The sequence below is a fragment of the Hyperolius riggenbachi genome, chromosome 3 (genome assembly GCF_040937935.1).
Source record: "Hyperolius riggenbachi isolate aHypRig1 chromosome 3, aHypRig1.pri, whole genome shotgun sequence".
Taxonomy (NCBI): Eukaryota; Metazoa; Chordata; class Amphibia; order Anura; family Hyperoliidae; genus Hyperolius; species Hyperolius riggenbachi.
Genome location: NC_090648.1, coordinates 226,535,929 through 226,558,782, shown reverse-complemented (window position 1 = coordinate 226,558,782; position 22,854 = coordinate 226,535,929). Strand labels below are relative to the sequence as shown.

The 22,854-nt window shown below is 43.4% G+C and overlaps 1 protein-coding gene across 2 annotated transcripts in view; it reads left to right on the top strand.

Moving 5' to 3' along the window:
* Positions 1-22,854, top strand: part of GOLGB1 (golgin B1) — a 93,578-nt gene that overhangs the window by 57,485 nt on the left and 13,239 nt on the right. For both annotated transcript variants that reach the window (XR_011030350.1, XM_068275877.1), the window contains exons 9-12: positions 1,366-6,644; positions 7,545-9,333; positions 11,029-11,169; positions 11,554-11,685. Coding sequence is in view for 1 of the 2 variants with exons in the window: in XM_068275877.1 (XP_068131978.1) it covers positions 1,366-6,644; positions 7,545-9,333; positions 11,029-11,169; positions 11,554-11,685 (7,341 nt within the window). In the remaining variant the exon portion in view is untranslated. The remainder of the gene's footprint in view (positions 1-1,365; positions 6,645-7,544; positions 9,334-11,028; positions 11,170-11,553; positions 11,686-22,854) is intronic.

Here is a 22,854-nt window from a genome sequence, read left to right as displayed (position 1 = left end):
GCCGGCTATATTTAATTAAATTTAAGCAACTTTTAATACATTTGGCCGCAGCGAGACGGCCGTAAAATAAGTGTAGCTTTGCATTTCTAACATTGGCCGCTGCGCTGCGGCCACTTCGCAAATTGGCCGGCCAGAACCCGAAGTGGCCGGCCAGAACTAGAAGTGGCCACACTTCGGGTTCTGGCCGTAACATATACACACACACACACACACACACACACACATAACTGTTACTCATCTAAAGAAGTGTCTTACTTTACTGGTAAGGTCCTTTTTTAAACGAGACATGTAAATTGGACACTGCATGGGGCCTACGGTTTGGGTGCCACCATAGGCCATGTTGTGAAATACGGCTATGGTGGCAGTCACTGGGTAGTAGTTTGAGCAACGGCTAAAGCCGGAGCCCAGATTGCAAAAAATAAAAATAAGTTTGGACACCAGCAATGGCTGAAACCCAAACTTACGTTGGGAGCAAAAAAATAGGTAATCAGTAGGATAATAGTTTAGGAAAAAAAAGTAGATTAGCTAGATCTGGGTGAGCCATCTTTCTGCTTCACCCTGCGCCCAAATTGTCCCACACCATTTTTTTCCCTGCTATTGCATCTCTTTGGCAGACATGTTTAACGTACTATTGATGCCATGATCTCCACATTCAAAATATTACATTAAAGCCTAATTACTGTGTCCCTCCTCGCCATGAACAAACTGCCATCCTTTACCAATCTACAAGTGTTTTCAACTTCAAGGCTTATGTGACCACCTTCCAGCTGACTGCATTGCTCTTTCCTGCACCAGGACTGGCTTCCAGCTTTGTATATGCTCCCCTGTCCTTGGGCTACACCAACCCCCTGAAGGAAGGAATTGGAGGCAGATCTAGTAGCAGGCCAGCCCTGCTTAACCTACTACTTAATGGACATGGAATCTAGGCCTTTTCAACCGCATTCCGCAATTAATGATGAACCACTTCTTTTAGTGAGCAATTAACTAATTTGCTGCTAGGAGTTAACAGGCAGCATGGGTGGACATAGTCTTCTGGGTATGCTTACATTGAATATTAGCTGGAGAGAAGAGTATCTTTATTATAATTCTTTGGTTTTTGATGTAACGTTCAAGAATATATCTTTAGATTTGAAAATAACAGTGTTCATATACTAAAGGAGCATGGTCTAAATTTGGACAGAATGTAGCATCTACAATACTGTAAAATCCTATTGCAGATGACATAACAGAATGAATTGTATTCCCAAACATCGACACGCTCAGTTTTTCACCTTTTAAAACGTATTAACTACATAGACATGTTTTTTTATTTTTCTGTGGTGTTTTTTCATTCTGGCATGAAGTATACCTGTTTTTCTTTTTTAGATGATGTCTGCATATGTAATAGACGTCCAAACGCATTCTGTATCTCAGGAGCTTGTCATGGATGTTGTTATAGAAGACACGAAACAAAAACAGCTGAGTATCCTCATGTTGGATTTAATGGATACGCAAGAAGAAATAAATAAGCTAAAAGGCCAGCTAACAATGGAACAACAGGAAGAGACTTCTTCTATGATAAAACATACAATGTTCTCAACAGAGATAGCAGGGAATTTAGAGGAAGTAGGAGATTCTAATATCAGTTATCTGGAAGAGCTTGTCAAAGATTTAAAATTACAATTGGAGTCTGTAACGACTGAAAAGGAGGCTCTAAGTTTTAAACTTCAAACTCTGTTGGAGGAGCAAGGGTCAGGTGAAAATCTGAGCCAATCTGAAAAGCATTCTTCAGGACTCGAAAAGCAATATTTGCCAGATGACTACGAAAGTCAAAATATACTAGCAGAGCAAATGAGTAGTTTAGAAACAGAACTGAAGTCTAAAGACATAAAGATTACAGCACTACAGAAAGACCTTGATAATATGAGTCTGCTACTATCTGAGCACAGTGCTCTGTCAAAATTACAGGAAAGCCAGTTGGAAGAGAACAAAAGAAACAATGAAAACCTAAGGGAACTACTTACACTTAGTCAAAATAAAGAAGAACGTTTGTCTGAAGCACTTGCTACCAACGAACGTGAAATATCCTCCCTTGAAGAGCGATTGTCTCAGAAGGCCTCAGATGTTAATGGTCTTCAACATTCTCTAGCAGAAAAGGAACAGCAGATTGCTGAAATTAGCCATAGTTTATCGGATAAGGTAGTTCTCCTAAATGAAGAAAAGTTTTCAATGCTTAAGGAAATAAAAGCCCTTAAAGAACAGCTGAACTCAGTGTTTCAGGAACAAAGTGGTAGAGAGGACGAATCACTGGAACTATTAAGGAAGGCCAATGCTGATCTAAATCTTCAAATAAAAGAGATCATTAAAGAGAAATCAGAGTTGCTCACATCAATTCAGACAGAACTTAATGAGGTGAAAAGTCAGTTAGAAACTGTGTCGTTTGATTACACACAGAGTCAGAAAGTCATCAAGTCTGTTGAGGGGGAAAGGGATGAATTGTACAACTTGTTGCAGGACCAGAAAAGGGAATTTGTGGACCTGCAGAATCAAGTAGAGAACCAGAGACATAGTCATGAGCAGCAACTGCAGCTCTTGACTGAAAAATACCAGGGTACTTTAGATGCCATTAATTGCTTGCAAGCAGAAAAAATAGAGTTAGAGCTTCAACGAAACAGCTATGCAGACAAACTACGATATGAAGGTGATGTAGGTTGGGAGGAGAATAAAAAGGATGTAAATAGTGAAGTAGAACAGCAGAAAAAAGAAACTGAAAAACTAAAAAAAAAATTACAGGCCGCACTAGTAAGCAGAAAGGAACTGTCCAAGAAAGTGTCGGAACTAGAAGAAAAGATGGTAAAAAACACAGCTGATAAACATGCCGATACTGATAATGCTTTAGCTATGCAAACCAGCAAACCTAAATGTGATAAGGAGATGACATCTGAACAACATATAACCGAGGAATGGCTTAAAAGCCAACTTTCTGAGAAAGAATCTGAGCTAGAAATTGTTAGGGCTGAGGTAGTTAAAATAAGTGCAAATAATGAACAACTTCAAATTTTGATTGCAGAGTTGAGAGAAGAGCTAAATGATAAATACAGAAATACAGAATCTTCACAAACTGAACAGAGAAACAGAATGAATTCTGAAAGCGTAGATGTAGTCTCCTTGCCTAGCCAGTTAAATACCGAAGAGGAAGTCAATACAATAGTACAACTGGAGAGCAGAGTAATGATTCTTGAGCAAGACAAGGAAAATCTGCAAAAGAAGGTCCAGGAGGCTGTAAATTCTCGCAAGGATACCATTAAAAAGGCACAAGAGAAAGACCGACATCATCGTGAACAGCTTAAGCAACACAAGGAAGAGTTTAATCTCTTGCGAGAGAAGTATGAGAATTTACAGAAGTGTCATGGGTCAGATCAAAGCCTTGACAGGGTTTCTGAAGAGAAAGCTATGCAAACAGAAATACTCTATTCAACAACAAAGTTGCATGATGACATCTCTGTTAGGTCCCAGAGCTTAATATCAATGCATGAGTCTCAGAACAATTCTGAGAAATCTTACTGGGGAGAGGATTGGGTAGATTTTTCAACAGGCACAGCTGAAAACACCATTGTTAATCAGTCTCCTTCTTTAGATCTGTCATTGAATATTCCCCAGGAACAGTTGGATCTCTTACAAACTCAGAAAAATGAACTTGAGCTAAAAGCCTTGCAACTGGAAGAGAAACTTGATGAGAACATGCAAGAGGTTTCTCATCTCCGTGATACCGTAGATCATTTGTCTACACAGCTTCAACAAGAGAGAGAAAAGTGTCAAGATCTAGAAGCACAAACTTCTGTTTTGAAAACTGACATTGAAAATAATAAAGGAGAAATATCTTGTATGCAAGAATTCAATTTGCATAGTGTAGAAAATGAGTTAATTTGCAAAACAGAAGAAGCTGAAAAACTTCACCAGGAAATAGAAGGAAAAAACACAGCTCTGGAGAATTCTCATTTGCTTATCTCTGAAAAAGATGAAATAATTTTGTCTCTTAAATCAAAGCTACAAGATCAAACTAAAGAATATGAAGAACATTGCACAATGCTCGAACTTCATCTTAAAGAATTACAGCAGAAACTTGAAGATTGTGTTGAGCTTGAGAAAATTCACCAGGAGTTGGAAGAAAAAAACATTTCTCTAAAGAATGCCAATATGCTTGTTTCAGAGAAAGAGAATCTAATTCTCTCTCTCAAATCTCAACTGGAGTTTCAAGCTAAAGAACATGAAGAACGTTGCAAGACGCTTGAACTGCATGTTGAAGAAGTACAGCAAAAACAAAATGAGGATATCGAGGAAGAAAAAGGCAAACAGCAGCTTCAGAGGAAGCTTCAAGCTGCATTGATTTCTAGAAAAGACGCACTTAAAGAAAGTAAGGCTTTAAAGGTAGAGTTGGAGAAAATCAGAATTCAAAAGGAAGCCTTGGCAAATAAACTACAAGTTGCAGAGGGTTCAGTTAGTGAATTAAGCCTTGAAAGAGACACTCTACTGAAAACCATATCTACTCATAAAGAAGAACGAGAGAAATTAATAAAGGAAATAGATAAATGTTTGTTAGAAAACCAAAACCTTGAAGCATCCTGTGAAAGCTTAAAACTAGCCATGGTAGGCATTACACAAAATAAAGAAGACTTAAGTAAAAATTTGGAATCTTTAACAATTTCAAAGGATTTGAAGATATCTGAATGGCAAGACAAGCTGTCTGATCTGCAGAAAGAATATGAAACACTACTGCAATCCTATGAGAATGTTAGTAATGAAACGGACAGAATGAAACGTTGTGTAGAAACAGTGAAACAAGAGAAACAAGAATTATATATGAAAATGAAAAGTAAGGAGGTGGAAAAGAGTGACCTCGGAAAACAACTTGAAGAGGCAGAATTTGAGATAGAAAATATGAAGGAAAAGATGAGGAAATTTGCTAAATCAAAGCAGCAAAAAATACTTGAACTTGAAGAAGAAAATGATAGATTGAGAGGGGAAATGCAGCAGACAGCAGAGAAGCAGAAACCTGTCCACTTAAAAGAAGATCTTACCATTCTGAAAGAAGAACTTGAAAAGGCCCAGTCAGAAAATGGTTTCTTAAAGTCAGACCTGGAAGCGGTAAAGTATGAGAAGGAAAACCTGGTGCAGGAAAATGAAACTCTCAAACTCCAGTTGAATGATGTAACACTAGATTTGCAAAAAGTTATTGAAGGGCATAGCACTGTGAAACCTCAGGAGGATGTTATTGCCAAAGATGAAACTGTTGAGTTAAATAGTCCATCACCCAGTCAAAAGGAAGAGCATATTGAGGAAAATCATGCTTCCTTAGAATTACTTGCAAATAAAGAAGATTTTAAACTTAGAGGAAACCTGGAGAAAATTTCAGAGCTTGAAGAATTTATTAAAAACTTAGAAGAAAGTACAAAGGAAAAAGACGAAGAACTTGAGAAAATGAAACAAACAATTAATAGTTTTGAGGAAGATACACAAACATTAAAAAGACAGTTGCTGGGTTCCCAAGATAGGGTTAGTACAATGGAAAGAGACATAGCAGACCTTGAAGATAAATATCAAAGAGCCATGAATGACCTAGCTGAGGCAAAGAAGCTGAGGCAAGTTTTAGAAATAGAGAAAGATGAGTTGGAGGAAAGACTAATGAATCAGATGGCTGAGCTTAATGGGAGCATAGGAAACTTCCAGCAAGATGCTATGGACTTGCAGATCAAGAACGAAAGCCTGCAAAGAGAATTAGAAGAACTTCATCTCCGACTAGAAGAAGAAAGAAGACAGCTGGAAAGACAGAAGGCTGAAGCCTTATCTGAAGTTCATAAAGAATATGTGGAAAAACTAAAATCTGTTTATCAAGGTGAAAAGGGCAAAAAGACCTTATCAAAAGAACTTCAGGAACTGCTGAAGGAGAAGCAGCAAGAAGTAAGACACCTACAAAAAGACTGCATACAATACCAGGAAACTATCAGTGCTTTAGAAAGATCTATCAAATCACTGGAATTTGTACATGCGGAGTGTGAGAAAGAAACAGTTGCTTCGAACACTAAAATAGAAAAGGCTGTCGCAGACACAAAGCAAGCCCAGGCTGACCTAGCTTCTTTACGTGTATTACTTGATGATACACAGAGTGAAGCTGCAAGGGTTTTGGCTGAAAACCTGAAGCTTAAAGATGAACTTAAGTTGGCTACAGAAAAAACTACGTTAATGTTGAAAGAAAAGGATGAGGATTTGAAAAACAAACTTGAACAGGAAAGTGAGAAACATTTAAAGCAGATGGTGAACTTAGAGGAAAAGATAAATATCCTACAACAAGACAAGGAGCAGCTTGAAGCATCCATTAGTAACCTACAAGGAAATATGGAAGTGAAGAACCAAGAGCTGAAGGATCTGCAAGCAAATTTGAATCAAAATATAGCTAACCTAGCAGCATTTACCCGTAGCATGTGTTCTTTGCAAGATGACAGAGACCGTGTTATAGAGGAGTCTAAAAAGTGGAATGGGAAATTCAATGATGAATTGCAGAAAAAGGACAGTGAAATACTAGATAAGGAGAGAATATTGATGGATCTTAAAAATGAACTTATGCAGGTCTCCACTCAAGTTGATGAACTTAAGACTCATATAAATAGGTACGTTTTTATTTTACACTTATGTAATTTATACTGTATTTTGTGTTTCGTTGAATGGATTTATGTAATTTTGACTCTGTTTATCATGTACAAATGTCAGCAAACCATTGTTAAAGTACACCTGAAGTCACGTAACAAAAAAAAAAGTTAGATACTTACCTCAGCAGGGGGAAGCCTCTGCATGGTCCAGAGGCTACCCTGGTCTTCCAAAACCCCTCCGTTTTTGTGCTGGTACCCCTTTTGCAATTGTTTTTTATTAAAGTTGAAGATTGTTAGTGGCCGTGCTCCCCTCTATGTAAGAGCATCGCCGCAATGAGCAGGCACATAGTATGGCTTGCATCTGCACAGTATCATGGAGCTGCATATGCACAGCTTTTTTTCTTCACGCATGAGTGGCTTTATGCTATTGTGCAAGGTGGTCACGCTCATGCAAGGAGGGGAGTGCAGCCACAAAAAGGAAGAGGGTCCCAGCTGGCAGTGGAGGGGTCCTGGACATCAGGGAAGAATACCGAGGCTTCCCCTTTATGACGTAAGTATGAAACTTTTTTTTTCCCCCGGATCAGTTCATTTCAGCGTGCGGCTCTGAAAGCCGAGAACCGAAACTGGGCACTGTCATAGCAGCAATGCTATGATGCGCGCCCCGCGTAGAGGTAATTCGGGGCTCTGGCGGCTGCCAGACCCCGAATTACATCTCCCTCCGAGTTGCAACATCTCTGAGGGGGAATAGTATTTAACGCCGCCTCGGAATTTAGCGGCAGTGGGGAAAGCCGTCATCCTGCTCTCCCCGCGCCAAACTGAGCGGCGCCGAAATAATATGCGCCCTTTTTTTCAAGTTTACTTTAAGAATTTTTTGTCTTGTATGTGCATCACGATTAATCATCTTTCTTAATTCTCACCTAGGCTAGAATTAGAAAATCAGAATCTAATTGCCATTGGTAAGGCCGAAGCAGAGAATCTCTCTAAAAGTAGAGATTCTTTAGCGGAGGAAAAAGCAATCCTTTCTTCATGTCTGGAAGAAAAGCAAAAGGCGCTCAGTGTGTGCCAAGAACAGATAAACATGCATGCCCAGGAGGCAAAAGATGGGATGAGCCAACTGGAAGTCCTGAACAGAGAACTGTTGGAGGTTAAATCTGAAAAGCATGATCTACTAGAAATGGTAAAAAGGTTTGAGGCAGATGTTCAAGACTTGAAGTTGCACAGTGAACAAATACTAAGTGACTTGCAGGCTTCCAAATCTCTAACAGAGCAATTGCACAAAGAGTTGGAAGAGAAAGAGCAAGATATTATGCAATTACTAAGTGCCCGTGATGAAGCAGTAAGTGCAGCGGTGGGGGAACTAAATGAGCTGCATGCAGGTCAATGCAAAGCTCTAGAACAGAGATTAGGAGAGGCAGAGGAAGAGAGAAAACGTGTGCAATCCAAAGTGAAAGAACTAAGAACTCTTCTAAAAACCAACCAGGAAGAAGCTGACAGAAGTAAGGCACAGCTACAGGCTTTCACCAAATCTATGTGCTCTCTACAGGAGGAAAGGGAACGCTTGTTGAGTGACTATCAGCAGTTAGAGCAAAGACATCTTGATGCAATCCTTGCAAAAGACAGCCTGATCCAGGAGGCAGCAGCGGAAAGTAACGAGCTACGGGAGGAGCTGAGATATCTCAAAAGCCACACTGATGACTTAAATGCACAGAATGCAAAGTTAAATGCTCAGCTAACTCGTTACCGAGGAGACCTAAATGAGGTGATCTCATTAAAGGATTCCCAACTCAAGCAGCTTTTGGGGGAAAAATTACAAGAGATTGAAAAATTACGCATTGAGCAAAATAATCAAGAGACCCTTCTGAATCGTGAAAAAGGAGAGAAAGATGCCTTGCAGCAGGAGTTGGATGAAACCAAGAAAGAAAAACAAAGCATACAAGAAGAAGCCAATAATCTAGCCAACAGTATTTCTCAGCTGCAATCTGAGAATGAGACTCTTAGAGCTAATCTGAAAGAAGAAACAGAAGAGGTACAAAGGCTAAAAGATGAGCTTCCTAAGCTGCAGACAGAATTGGAAAATGTTAAAGAGGAAGCTTCTCGCATTCAAGTTGAGGCTCAGCAACGGGTGCAATTTGCAGAGGAGAACTTGAATAAACAGTTGCAGAGCATACAGCATGATACTGGTATATTGCGCAATGAGACTGAGACAGCAGAAGAAAGAGTTGCAGAACTAGCTAGAGATCTCATGGAGACTGAGCAGAAGTTGTTAAATGCCCATGAACAAATATCTTCTCTTAATGGTCAGATTCAAGCATTTGGAGGATCTATGAGGTCTTTGCAGGACAGTCATGATCTTGCTCAGGAAGAAATTATAACCTTGCAGGAGCAGTTGAAGGAAATGGCAGTCCTGAACGAAGAGCTTACCTTGGTAAAAACTGAGAGGAATAACCTCAGTGTTATGCTGTCAGAAAGTAAGGAGGAACAACAAAGGATACAAATTCAGCTGAACAATCTTATGACCAGTTTACAACTTCGAGAGGACGAGAAAAGCAGGATGACCTCTGATCACCATGCATTACAAATGCAACTTCAGAATATGTCCAAAGCAATGGGAAGTCTCCAGGAAGATCGAGATAGATTGCAAAGCAGAATGAATACACCACAGAGGGAAGTGGAGAGGACTTTGCAGAGCTCTTATCAAAGAGACCATCAGGTATTTTAACTTTTATAAAATCTATTTCTTGGAATTTCAGTTTCTGCCTTGTATTCCTAAATTCCCTGCACCCTGCATTTCTTGGAGACATTACAGATAGTGGAAATTGATCTGGAAGTGGTTTTCAATATGTATATAGTTTTCCCCGGCCTTAGGCCCAATCCAGGTCCCTTTTCTCCCAAGTTTTGCTCCTAGATGATATTTTTTCTCATCTAATCTATCAAGTGCTGAAACATTATTTAAACAAAAGATTAAAAATTATCTCCTAGGAGAAAACTTAGAAGAAAAAGTGAATTGGATCAGGGGCCTGATCTGGCTTAGCACGAAACAGATTAGAGAAGCCCATGAATGTTGAGTGTTGGAGTGTCAGCAATTAGTTTCGAGTGTCAGTGTCAGCAAATTAAGTCTGCAGTTGTGAACATGTGACAACTTCTAATGACCTATTGGGGCGCAATAAAGTAGCAGAGGTCAAGAACGTTGCAATAAATATTTTTTGCTGGACAAGTGGAAGCATTTACAAATGTTTGCATTTGCCGCAGCTGCAATTTGATTTGTTAGTATGTTTTAAAGTGCAACTGATGAGACATGAGATAAACCTAGGTAAATATAGTACTAGTCCTAATAAGAAATTGTTTGAAGTCCCCTTTTGTTTTCCAGTGCAGCAAGAGTTATAAAAACGTGAGTTATCTATGCAGCTTGAATTTAGTTGGTTTCCTGAACGGAAAATAGAAGCCAAAAGAACTTTGCATATTAACATTTGCTAAAATGTTGCTTTCCAGCACACTGTCCCCAGCAATAGTTTACTGCTCTTCTCTTATAGAAAAGATCCAGCCGGCACCATCCGATGTATTCAATGCTCTTTTATTTCATTTCATGACCATCATATAACGTGCGACGTTTCGGAGCAATGTGCCCCTTTATCAAGCCATGACGGTCATGGCTTGATAAAGGGGCACATTGCTCCGAAACGTCGCACGTTATATGATGGTCATGAAATGAAATAAAAGAGCATTGAATACATCGGATGGTGCCGGCTGGATCTTTTCTACATTATTATACTCAGGTGGTATCTGAGTTTGCCGTGGCACATCCGCAGATTACAATTTGGGGAGTGCATCTCTACATCGTTTCCTGCTCTTCTCTTATAAAATTATAGCAAACTTGTGAGGAGAAAATAATTGTTAATTTTTTACCTGAGTTGAGGGAAGGCTCTGCGTAGTTTAAAGGGTTCCCATGCCCTTTTGTTGCCCACTACTGCTGCTCGGGATCCCCTTCCTCTTCATGGCCATGCTTCCATTTGTGTACGAGCAGGGCTGCACAGTATGTGCGTTGGTATGGTCTGCTCATGTGCAGTAGCACAAAACCGCTTGTGCACAGAGGAATAAGCTATGGGTGACCAGCTTTGTGATACTGGGCATGTGTGTACCTTACTCGTGCAGGTACAGTACAGTCACACTTGTACACGGGAACTGAATTCGACAAGCTCTTGTAGAATATGGTCAGAGGTTCCCAGCACTGGAATGGTCGACACCAGGAGGATCTTGAAAGCCTCTTGTTTATCCAAAGGCTTTCCTCTACTGAGGCTAGTATCAAAGTTTTATTTTTTGACTTGCTTCGGGTACAATTAATCACAGGTGGACAAACTTTTGCATACAATTTTGATTTCTTTAAATGTGAATGTTTGTTTGATTTCAGGTCTCCAAAGATGACTGTAATATGTCCCTTGAAGAGATTCAGAGCACACAGACTGAACTGCAGAACCTACGCACCCAACTCAATGACTCTTTAACACAAGTACATCAGAAGGAGCTGAGGATTCAACAGCTCAATGTTAAGGTTAGTGGTGAAACTCCTGGATATTTCTGAAGACTTACCAGTGTAGTATTCGGGTTTTAAGCCTTTTTTATTTATAATATTGTGTAAACTGAGAACACCTTATCAAAACTTGAAATATTTTAGAATACAGGCAGTTCCCAGGTTATGAATGGAGGTTTTTTCAGTTTAATTTGCATGCAAGTTGACCTGGGCCTTTTGAGCCCTCCCTGAGCCCCCTGTGCTCCCTTTTTTGTGTCTTCTTTATGCCTCCTGTCCCCACATTTGTATCTCCTCTATGCCTCCTGTGCCCATCTTAGTTCATCCTGTGTGTTAAACCAAGTTACTCTCAATCCAATGTTTTACTGTATTGTATGTATTAACTTCTTACTGTATTTTTTCCTGCAGCTCTCTCAGATATTTGAGGAGAAAAATGCTCTATCCCTTCAGTTGCGTAGTAGCAATATAAACCTCAGAGAGGCCATAAACCGCTGTTCATCTCTTGAACGACAACTACAGGAAATGAGTCCTAAAAGTTCGGTAAGGATTAATGCTACTAAGGGGAACGACTAGGGATGAAGTCAAATGAACTTGAATTTACTTCAAATGTCCAATATCCATAAGTATTCAAAGGAAAATTTAAGTGAGGGGAACATGACGGGACCATTGCCATACAAACTTGTAATTGCATTGGCGTTGTGTAGAGTTGTCGCGAACCCACGGATTTTGATCCGTGAACGCGAACTTCCGCAAAAGTTTGCGAATCAACGCGAACCGCAATAGACTTCAATGGGCAGGCGAACTTTCAAAACTACAAACACTAATTCTGGCCACAAAAGTGATGGAAAAGATGTTTCAAGGGGTCTTACACCTGGAGGGGGGCATGGCGGAGTGGGATACACACCAAAAGTCCCGGGGAAAAAATCTGGATTTGATGCACAGCAGGGTTATAATCCCTAAAGGGCAGAAATCGCATTGCATTCCTAAATTGGAGGCCTAAAGTGCTTGAAAACATCTTGCGTGTGTAGACATGGATTTGCATGTAGCGTAAGTAGTATACTGCTTCACACTGAGAGACCAAACTCGCTGTGTAACGCACAGCAAACAGATGGCCGCGCTGGTGCGCTTGTTGGCGAGAGTGCAGGTGATGGCGGCTTTCCACCCCATATGGTCGGGCTGAGGTAGCTCAATGACAGAACAATAGTGACTGCCCAGCTGATCGAAGTTGGTCTGTCCACAATGAAGCAACAACCTTCTTTTCTTGGGTGTGCCCCCCAACACACTCATATAGGTCATTGCTTCATTGTGATACGCAAGCCTCTTCACCGTGGCAAGGTAATGATCACGAAGGGAAATTGACACATTTACATACCTTTTTGTTTTGTTGTTGCAGCCGTAGTGCAGCCACAAAAATTAGGCAGGCATGTACACGCACCAGAACAATTATTATTGGGGGCGCCTTAAAAATTCAGGAATCTACCTGGAGTCCTGGATCCTGTTGGTGGTGGCGGAGAAAGCAGTCAAGCGGCCTGCAGGAAGAGATGCTGTGTGGGGACCGACTTAGTCTTGGGGCAGGCAGTAGTCCTCCGGGATCCATGCCTCATTCATTTTGATAAAGGTGAGGTACTGAACACTTTTTTGACTTAGGCGACTTCTCTACTCAGTGACAATGCCTCCAGCAGCCTGACCCCAGATGAATACACATCGCTGATGGCGAGTGTTTGAGGAGCCAGACTCCCAACTTCCTATGCAGAATCTTTTGCACAGCAGCAGACAGATCTTTGCCTCAGAGCAAATATCGCCTTGATAAAGGGGTCCTACGCGGCTCTGAAATGTTGGCCATAATTTTACATGGAACCAATAACGATTGATTTTGGATGTGCCAGCTTTCTTCCTTGTTGAATAATGCATAGAGGGTGTCATCCCTTTTTTCAGCCGTTGCACTCCCCTTAAAGACGATGGGTTTGATCCATTAGTGAGTGCGAGACAATACTACCAATGCGCTGAAGGTCCTTTCTGACAGGACGCTTGAGCCAGGGCAAGCCAGAAGTTGAATGGCAAATTGTTACAGCTCTGGCAGCAGGTCAAGCCTGCACACCCAGTAGTCCAGGGGTTCATTGCTGCTCAGAGTGTCTACATCCGTACTTAAGGCCAGGAAGTCGGCTACCTGCCGGTCGAGGTGTTGGTGGAGGGTGAAACCGGAAGGGCTAAGGCGAGGCGATGGACTAAAGAATGTCTGCATGTCCGACCCGACATCTCTATGGGATCCCTAGATCTTGCCTGCGTGGACATGGGAGGAGGAAGATTACTGGCAGTGGCACCTTTATTCCGTTGTGCTGTGACATCACCCTTAAACGCACTGTAAAGCATACTTCCCAAATTGTGTTGCAAGTGCTGTATCCTTTCAGCCTTGTGGTGATTTGGTAACAGCTTATGTGCTTATACCGAGGGTCTTGTAGCGTTGCCACCCAGTACAGGTCATTCCTCTTGAGGTTTTCTTATACGGGGCTCCCTCAACAGGCTGGACAGCATGAAAGACGTCATCTGCACAAAGTCGGATGCTGACGTACTATCCATCTCTTCTTGCTAGTCCTCAGTGATGTCAGGTAAGTTCTCCTCCTCCCCCCAGCCACGAACAATACCACTGGAAAAGTGAGCAGCACAAGCCCCCTGCGACGCCTGCTGCGGTTGTTCTTCCGCCTCCTCTTCAAAAAAACCACCTTCCTCATCTGACTCCTCTTCCCCAGACGACTCCTCCCCCCCCCCTCGTCTGTGATGCCGCAGGTGTTGATGATGCCGCGGGTGAGGTTTCCAAAAACTCTTCCTCCTCTTCCTGGTCACAATAAGGGAAAGAGGCGCCCTGATTTGAATTAAAGCTTTTAAAGAGAACCAGAGATGAAGCACCCTCTCGTATTTTACCTTATAAATCAGTGGGAACATGACAGTAAACACCTAATCTGCCCTTTGTTTCATTGTTCTCTGTGTAATCTGACTGTTATCACCTCTGATAAGAATCCCCGACTGAGCAGTCAGGCTGCTCCATCTAGCTTTGCTACAGAAAGATTATAGCTAAGTCTGTGTTCTGTGGTGTTATTTCAAGCCCAAGCCTGCCCCCTTGTGGCTTTGCTATAATGACTCAGCAATAATCATTCCCAGCAAAGCCAGATTTAATTGCTCAGTCTGGGATTCTTGTGACTGCTGATAACAGACACTTTTAGCAGTGAGGATGAAACAGACAGCATGGTAAGTGTTTTCTCTAATGTTCTTACTGATATATATGGTAAAATACACAAGGGTGCTTTGTCTCTGGTTCCCTTTAAAACCAGATTAAAAACAAAAAAGAAAAATGAGGTTTCTTACCTCAATGACAAAATCTCTGTAAACTTACAAAATATCTTTATTTGAGCACAGGCAACGCGTTTCGCGGGTCTGAGCCCGCTTCCTCAGTGCCAAATGACAGAAATCATGAAGCATAGGGAGCCTCCCGACGCGAAACGCGTTGCCTGTGCTCAAATAAAAATCTTTTGTAAGTTTACAGAGATTTCGTCATTGAGGTAAGATGTGAAGAAACGCGGAAAAGCCGCCGCAAGTGTTCAGGGTGAGGCGGCTGTTTCCGCGTCCAACATGGCGGCACAACGCGAAGAAACTGCCGCATAGGCAGAGCGGTGGAGTCCGCGTTGGATGCGGCGGTTTGTACGCATAGCGATACCCCTGACATGGTGGTTGGACGCGGGGAGTCCGCCGCCTGCTTGGAAAGCGGTGCGGCGGCTCCCGCGCCCGAATCAGCTGATACTTTGCAAAACATGTCTGGTGTGGCTGGGACTGCTAGTCCACACAGGTTCAGAAGGACGCGCGCGCTGAGAGGCAGAGCTTATATGACAGCCAGAGAAGAGTCAGCTGACCAAGCTGGTCAGCTGACATTTTCACCATTCCCCATTGGTCCAGCACTTAGGGGCGGCGCTGGAGAGCGCTGTGGTATATATACTGGGTGCTGGTCATTCTCTGGTTGTCTGTCGTTGCAATCACTACGTGGTATCACTCAGACCTTGTCTGTATCTGTGTTCTAGCATAGTTTCCAAAGGTGTTGACGATCAAGGAACTCACACCTTAGTGTCAGGAATATTGAACTCTATTATTTGTTATGCCCTTCTGCCTGCCTGACTATCCCTCTGAACTCTGATTCTGTACCTTGTAATTTCTGATATCCTGTTGCCTAACTCTGCTCGTTCCTGGACTCTGTACCTGCCTCCTGATTCTGTACCTTGCTATTCTGATACTCCGTTGCCAAACCCTGCCTGTTTATTGGATTCCGTATCAGTCTCCTGAATCTGTACCTTATCTGTCTGTGTGTTAACGACCTGGCTTGCTCGACCTCGAGAACTGGCCTTACTGTTAGAGGCAGTTCCCAGACCTGTTAGTGACACCCTCTCACTGGTGTCACTCACGCTCTGTCCTTCCTACTCTCAGCCTAGCTCCTCCCCCGGGAGAGTCTAGGCCATCAGAAGGAACATACTTAAGTGTAACAGCAATACTTAGAGTACTGCACAGAACACTCACTCGTTATCTCAGGTGTCCAGAGGTTAGTAGATATATCTGATTATCGGTGATACTGCAGATCATCGATAATCGGGTATATTCTGTATTCTCGGTGATACTGCAGTTCGCCGGTAATCAGACCCTCTCTGTGTTACACCGATTGTTACATAAGATACCTCATTTTTCTTTTTTGTTTTTAAACTGGTTTTAAAAGTTTTTATTCAAATCAGGGCGCCTCTTTCCCTTATTGTGCATAGTTATACCCCCGTACATGTTTGTCCGAGGGGTGGTGACAGAACACCCGTTGTTTTACCACGGTTAATGTTTTGTCCATCCTTTTTTGTCTAAGAGAGCGACCGCAACCAGGTCCGTCCAGGACCACCCCGAGTGGAGTCTGGTTTATGGTCTCCACCTGCTTCCTGTGGTCGGTTGCCCCTTGCAACCCTCCTTTGTGAGTAGCCCTTTCAATCAATTGATTTCTCCACACACCTATTATTGACATACTGCACTATTGGGCTCCCTTTTTTGTCTCCTGTATTTTTTTCCATAGGGTGCCAAGACACCCCAACCACGATTTCTTCTTGGTCACGCTCCTCTACAGCTTGATCCGCCACTCTACGCATGGCATGCTCCAGGAAGAAAGCATATGGGATCAAGTCGCTGATGGCGCCTTTACTGCGACTCACCAGGTTTGTCACCTTCTCAAACGGACACATGAGCCTGCAGGTATTTTGCATGAGTGTCCACTACTTCGGCCATAACAACCCCAGCTCCCCAGAGCATGACCTTTCACTGTAGTTCATCACGCGCCTCACCGGCAAGTTGTTTCTCCGCTGAATATCGGCCAAGCGCGCCATGGCCGTGTAGGAACGCCTGAAATTCCCACACACCTTCCTGGACTGCTTTAGGACCTCCTGTAAGCCTGGGTACTTGGACCCAAATCTTTTGATTAGAAGATTGAGCACATGGGCCATGCAGGGTACATGTGTCAACTTTCCCAAACTCAAAGCCGACAAGATTGCTGCCGTTGTCACACACCACGTTGCCAGTCTCCAGGTGGTGCGGGGTCAGCCACTGAGCCACCTGCTTGTTCAGAGCAGCCAGGAGGGCTGCTCCAGTTTGACTCTCGGCTTTGAGGCAAGACATGTCCAAGATGGCGTGACACCGTCGTACCTGGCATGCAGCATAGGCCCTGGGGAGCTGGGGGTGTGCAGTTTGAGAGAACTCAGCAGTAGAGTAGCACTCAGCCGAGGAGGATGACAGTGAAGAGGATGTAGCAGAAGGAAAGGAGGTGGCAGCAGGCCTGCCTGCAAGCCGTGGATGTGTCACAACTAGGTCCGCTGCACAGCCACGTACTCCCTGCTTGCCAGCGGTCACCAGGTTGACCCAATGTGCCGTATAAGTAATGTACCTGCCCTGACCGTGCTTTGCAGGCCAGGCATTCGTGGTCAGATGGACCCTTGACCCAAAGCTGTGTGCCAGAGATGACACCACTTGCCTTTCAACATCACGGTACAGTTTGGGTATCTCCTTTTGAGATAAATAATTGCGGCCTGGTATCTTCCACTGCGGTGTCCTAATCACCACAAATTTTCGAAAGACCTCAGAGTCCACCAGCTGGTATGGTAACAGCTGGCGAGCTAACAGTTCCGCCAAGCCAGCTGTCAGATGCCGGGCAAGGGGGTAACTGGCAGACACTGGCTTCTTCTACTCAAAGATTTCCTTCATGGACACCTGGCTGCTGCTGTGGGCAGAGGAGCAGGAACCGCTCAAGGTGAGAGGCGGAGTGGAGGAGGGTAGCTGTGAAGTGGCAAAGGATAAAACTGCTGAAGATGCTGCACCTGAAGGAGGAAGAGGAGGCGGAGGGTGGCTTTACATTTGTGTGCTGCTTTTCCTCAGGTGGTCTTCCCATTGCCGTTTGTGCTTTCTCACCATGTGCCTTCGTAAGGCAGTTGTCCCTACGTGGGTCTTGGTCTTTCCATGACTCTATTTTTGGTGGCAGAGAGTACAGATGGCATTGCTCTCATCTGAGGCAGACGCACGAAAAAAAATTCCACACCGCTGAGCCCTGGAATGATGGCACTTTGGTGGTGGCGTCAGCAGCTGACCTTGAAGGGCATGTTGGCTGGCTGTCCACAGGTGGCGATACATGCCGCCGGACACTGCCATGAGCTGTTTTTGACGACGAGCTCCCCCTGCTTCTTTTAGCAACTCGTCTCCTCCTACTCCTCTCTGACTCCCCCTCTGAACTGTCCCCCTGGTCATCATGTCTATTGGGATCCCACGTGACATCCGAGGCAGTATCATCATCATCGTAATCATCAGAATCATCCTCCACAGCTTGGCTTGTATCAGACACCTCCAAAACTGCACCAACAACAGGTACTTCATCATCCTCAAAAATTAAATTTCCGGTGCACAGATCATATTAGCAAACCCCACAATTGTGAGGGAAGGCAGGCCCAACATCAATTGCAATAAAACAGAACCCAAGGACCACCACTCAGTTGCTATAATATCCTTTATTGTATCAAAAAGTGTAAAAACAGCTATGACTCCCCTATTCCCCCACCCCTTAAAACCCAAAAAGCCTGCACTGGACACACATAGGAGCGCTCCTAGAACTAACCATACACATTCATACCACATCTCCAATGGTTTGGCCAATCCTGTCTATATGGGATGAAATGAGGCTATTGCACTTCACAGTTCAATCCACGAGAAAGTCTCTATAACATCACTTCATCATCCTCAACCTTACGTCCATACTGACGCCTAACTCAGACATATGAGGTGGTGTAACTTGCTTAGCGCCTTCACCTTGTTGTAACAATAATGGCTTTGAATCCATTCATTCCCCTCCAAAGAACTCCTCAAATGGAGCTGATGTGGTGCTAGTGGTAGCAGTGGTGGCTGCAGAGGAAGATGTCACGGTTCCGTGCGGAAGATGAGGTGTTCAGTGTTAAATAGTCAACTACGTCCTGGCAATCTTGGGAGTTGGTGGCACGTGCCTTCTGAACACTGTACTTTGGTCCAGGGCCGCACAAAATCACGTCAGCACGACCTTAAACAGACCTGCCGGGTGGCCTGCCTCTGGCTCTGCTTCTGCCTTTTGTTTCGCCCGTATTGGGGGCAATGAAGTGAAAGGTATGCACTGAATTGACTAATACAATGTGCAGTCACACAGGTACAGTGAAAAGGTTGCAGTGACTGTTGGTATAACAATGTGCAGTCACGCATGTGCAGTGAAAATGGATGAACTGACTACTGGTATATAAAACAGCGTGCGGTCACACAGATGCAGTGAAAGGTATGCACGGACTGGTATATAAAACAGTGTGCGGTCTCACACACAGGTACAGTGAAAAGGTGTGCAGTGACTGGTATATAAAACTGTGTGCTGTCACACAGGTGCAGTGAAAGGTATACAGTGACTGGTATTACAATACATGTCACACACAGGTGCAGTGAAAAGGTAGGCACTGAATGTGCTGGGTCTGGCACAGTATAGCAATTAGCAAGGGCCAACTGCGACAGACAGGGCTGTATATGCAAGGATCAGTGGGCCACAAAAAAAAAAAAAAAAACACCACAAGAACATTAGCTCTCAAAAGAGCGGTTTTGGTGGTGCTTTTCAGCAACAAATATCAGCAAGGAGCAAGCTAACAGACCTCCTAACTAAGCTTTCACTAATCTCTCCAATGTCTCTCCCTTCTCTCACTAATACATCAGCACACAGAGTGAGAACATGGCCCACGCTGCTGCCTTATATAAGGGGGGGCAGGAGGGAGTGCAGCCTGATTGGCTGCCATGTGTCTGCAGACTGTGATGTACACTCTAGATTCCAGCACCAGCTGCTCACCTCAGTGCAGACTGAACTCTGTGGCTGGCAAGAGACCAGAGCGTCCCAGTCATCCTCACTGCTGCCACCTAGTGTCCATATAGACATAAAGCATGCTGCATTACAAATAACAGACACTAGGTTACAGCAAGAACAATGGCTGCAGACAGCTCTTCTCTATAGCTTCCGGCAAATTTCAGTGACACTTCTCTCTGCACTGTGATGACAGATGACATGGCTCAGGTCAGAGCAGCCTGTGGCCCACCAGTGGGCCGCGGCCCAGAGATTGGGGACCCCAACCTCTGGGTCATTGTAGAGGGTCAAAGTTTAGCCCAATGATGTAGTTAGTATAGGGGTCGTGTCGAACTCGCATAAAGTTCGCGTTCGAACGCAAATCCGCAATGTTCGCGCGAATAAGTTCGCGTGCGAACCGTTCGGGACAACTCTAGTGTTGTGTCGATCCTTTGCTTCCAAAACTGGGTATAGTTGTCCCAATTGCCAAATGACAAGCATAGTATGAAGAGTGTCTGCCAAAGCTTGACAAAGTGGTATAATAAATGTCTCATGCGCTGTTATCCACTGATAAGAGAGCTCCACTGTAAACCACTTTCTAAATCATTCCAATAAGCATTCCCATTGGTTCCATTTTTAGCAATTTGCTAGTATGGCAACAAGGAGTCTGCACTGCCCACTGGCTGTATGCTTGGTATGTGAAGTGTATCAAGCCAGAAGACAGTGCCACACTCACACTTTGTTTTTGAAGGTTTTTTTTTTTTTATTAGAGGCATCTCTGCACATGTCTGAGTTTTTGAACTGAACAAAGATTTACTTTACTGCATTGTATATCTGTTTTAGTAATTGCCCTATATATGTCCATGATCACTTAAAGTATAATTTGTTACAAAATGGCGCATTTCAACTTTAAACATGGCCAAGCTGAAATCCAGTAGTCTGATGTTAGAATTTTTTTTTATCTAGTATTTGCAGTTTGAAACTCGTTATATGTGCCTATAGGTACAAATGGAAGCTGCTGTGTCCTTCCCAAGACCGATAGAACTTTTTGTGTGGTTAACTGACTTTGTTCTTTGTGTCCTATGTGTGCAAAAATTAGCCATTGCAATGACACCTTTTATAATTGGATTTGATTTCATTATTACCCAGACTTCTTATTTAGTCAACAAAGTGGCAAGTTATTTTGGTAAAATAAGGGTTTCCTCTGAATCTGAGATTTTACCACCAACCTCTTAATACTAAAGGAGCACTATCATGATTTTCATTAGGAATACTGGGTTTATTTTAAAATGTCACACACCAGACAGCCTGACACATACAGTTGGGAACCCCACTAGAAGTCACAGTCTGACCTATCCCGACTATAGTTGAGGCCATATGGCAGAGGTCACCAAACTTTTTCAGTCAAGGGCCATGTCAACGTACTTTAGACTGCCGGGGGGCCAGAACAAACATAAAATGATGTTGAAAAACATTACATTGAATCTAGGTATTGATTCCCCCCAATCATGCCTGGAGGAGAACTCCCAGCAGCAGCCATTCAGTCCTGCAGCGCTCAAAGAACGTCTTTGTGCACCAGACGGTAAAGCATACCCAGGTGACAACCTGCCATTCAATTGGACAGCAGTGTCACCTGATGCAGAATTGGATTGGAAGCCAGCGAATTACTTCACTGGCTACTACAGTATGTGGATGGGTGATGCCAGCACTGCTATTCTATATGCAAGCAGCCGATATTTACAGGTACAGTGGGCCGCATCTATAAGTTATTTATTTTGTCTTTGGGTGGCCAGTGAAAAGGATTTGCGGACCGTATGCGGCCAACGGGCCTTAGTTTGAGGACCATATGGTATTGCACAAGTTGCGGAATCACTGCACAGCAAACCAAACAAGGGGGTGGCAATAAGATAAATCACCATTAGTGACGTCCATGAAATGCCGATTCAGGCAGCAAGCGTGCATGCAATGCAATAGACCAGGGGTAGGGAACCTATGGCTCGGGGTTGATTCACTAAGCTACACTGCTCAAGCAGCGAAGCTTAGCGTGGAAGTGTGAGTAAAATTTTCAAAGTAGTCATGCTACTGCTGTAACATGCACTACTCACTTACCTGCGCCCCCGACCCCAAAACTAAAAGACGCTCCAATTGTCCTGCCCTGGACCCTATCGGGTCCAATGACTTTTTAGGATGAGATCCCCCCGCCATTTTTGATTGGCCCAATAGGCTGCCTGTCATGTGGGGATCTCTCCTACAAAGTGAATCAACCCTCAAGTCAGCTAGCAAATTGTACAAGCTGTTAGTTGGTATTCCTCCTTTCTGGCTATTTCCTGATCTTGCTGAAGGTGTGTGTGTGTGTGTGTGTGTGTGTGTGTGTGTGTGTGTGTGTGTGTGTGTGATATTTCCACTGCCTGGCGGATCAACTGTATACACTTCACCATGGCAGCAGGGAAGCGAGCCCTCTGCTATGCATGCGCACTGTCCCAGTTTGAAACATATTTTAAAATATGTGGCATTTATGGCTCTCTCAGCCAAAAAGGTTCCTGACCCCTGCAATAGACCATGTCTTTTTTTCTTCTATGTACACTTCCTGGATAATGTCGGCAACCTTTAGTTCCTCGGTATTCACTGATTAGCACCTTTCTTTGCACATAGCAGATGTTGCTCCTGAAGCTAGCACAGCATGCTTTGGCCTGTGTGGTCAAAGGACCACTATCACGACAAATTGTAAAATTTAAAATACATTTGTACACATAACTGTGCTTGCAAGAAGTGGATTTCTCCTGGAGTAAAATGTACTATAAATTACTTTCTCCTTTGTCTCTGTCACTTACAGTAGGCAATGCAAACCTGCCAGGTTTTGGACTAGTCCATGTCCTCATGGGGCTTTTTCAGTATCTTCCTTATAAAACCACTCCTTGCAAAGGATATATACAAAGATGCAGGCAAGCCTCCATACTCATTTGCATACTATTCTGGCAGTTGGACTGAGCAACTGCAGTTCAGTAAGTGCTTTTGAAAATGAAAGAAAACCCGGAGAATCCCCCATGAAGAGATAAACTGGTCCAAGCCTGTCAGTTCTGTCAGATTTTTACTGCCTACTGTAAGTGAAAGCAACATAAGAGAAAAGTAATTTATAGTATTTTTTTTATTTTTTTTTACAAATTAAGGCTTTGTACAGAGTTGAGGGGTACAAAGTATAAAATTGCAAGATTGCATCTAGTGGGTGTACAGCATTATGAAAGTAACATATAAAAAACAGAAACTAATGATTGATGCGCGAACAGAGCAAGCATTTCATATAAGGTACATCCAGAGAATGC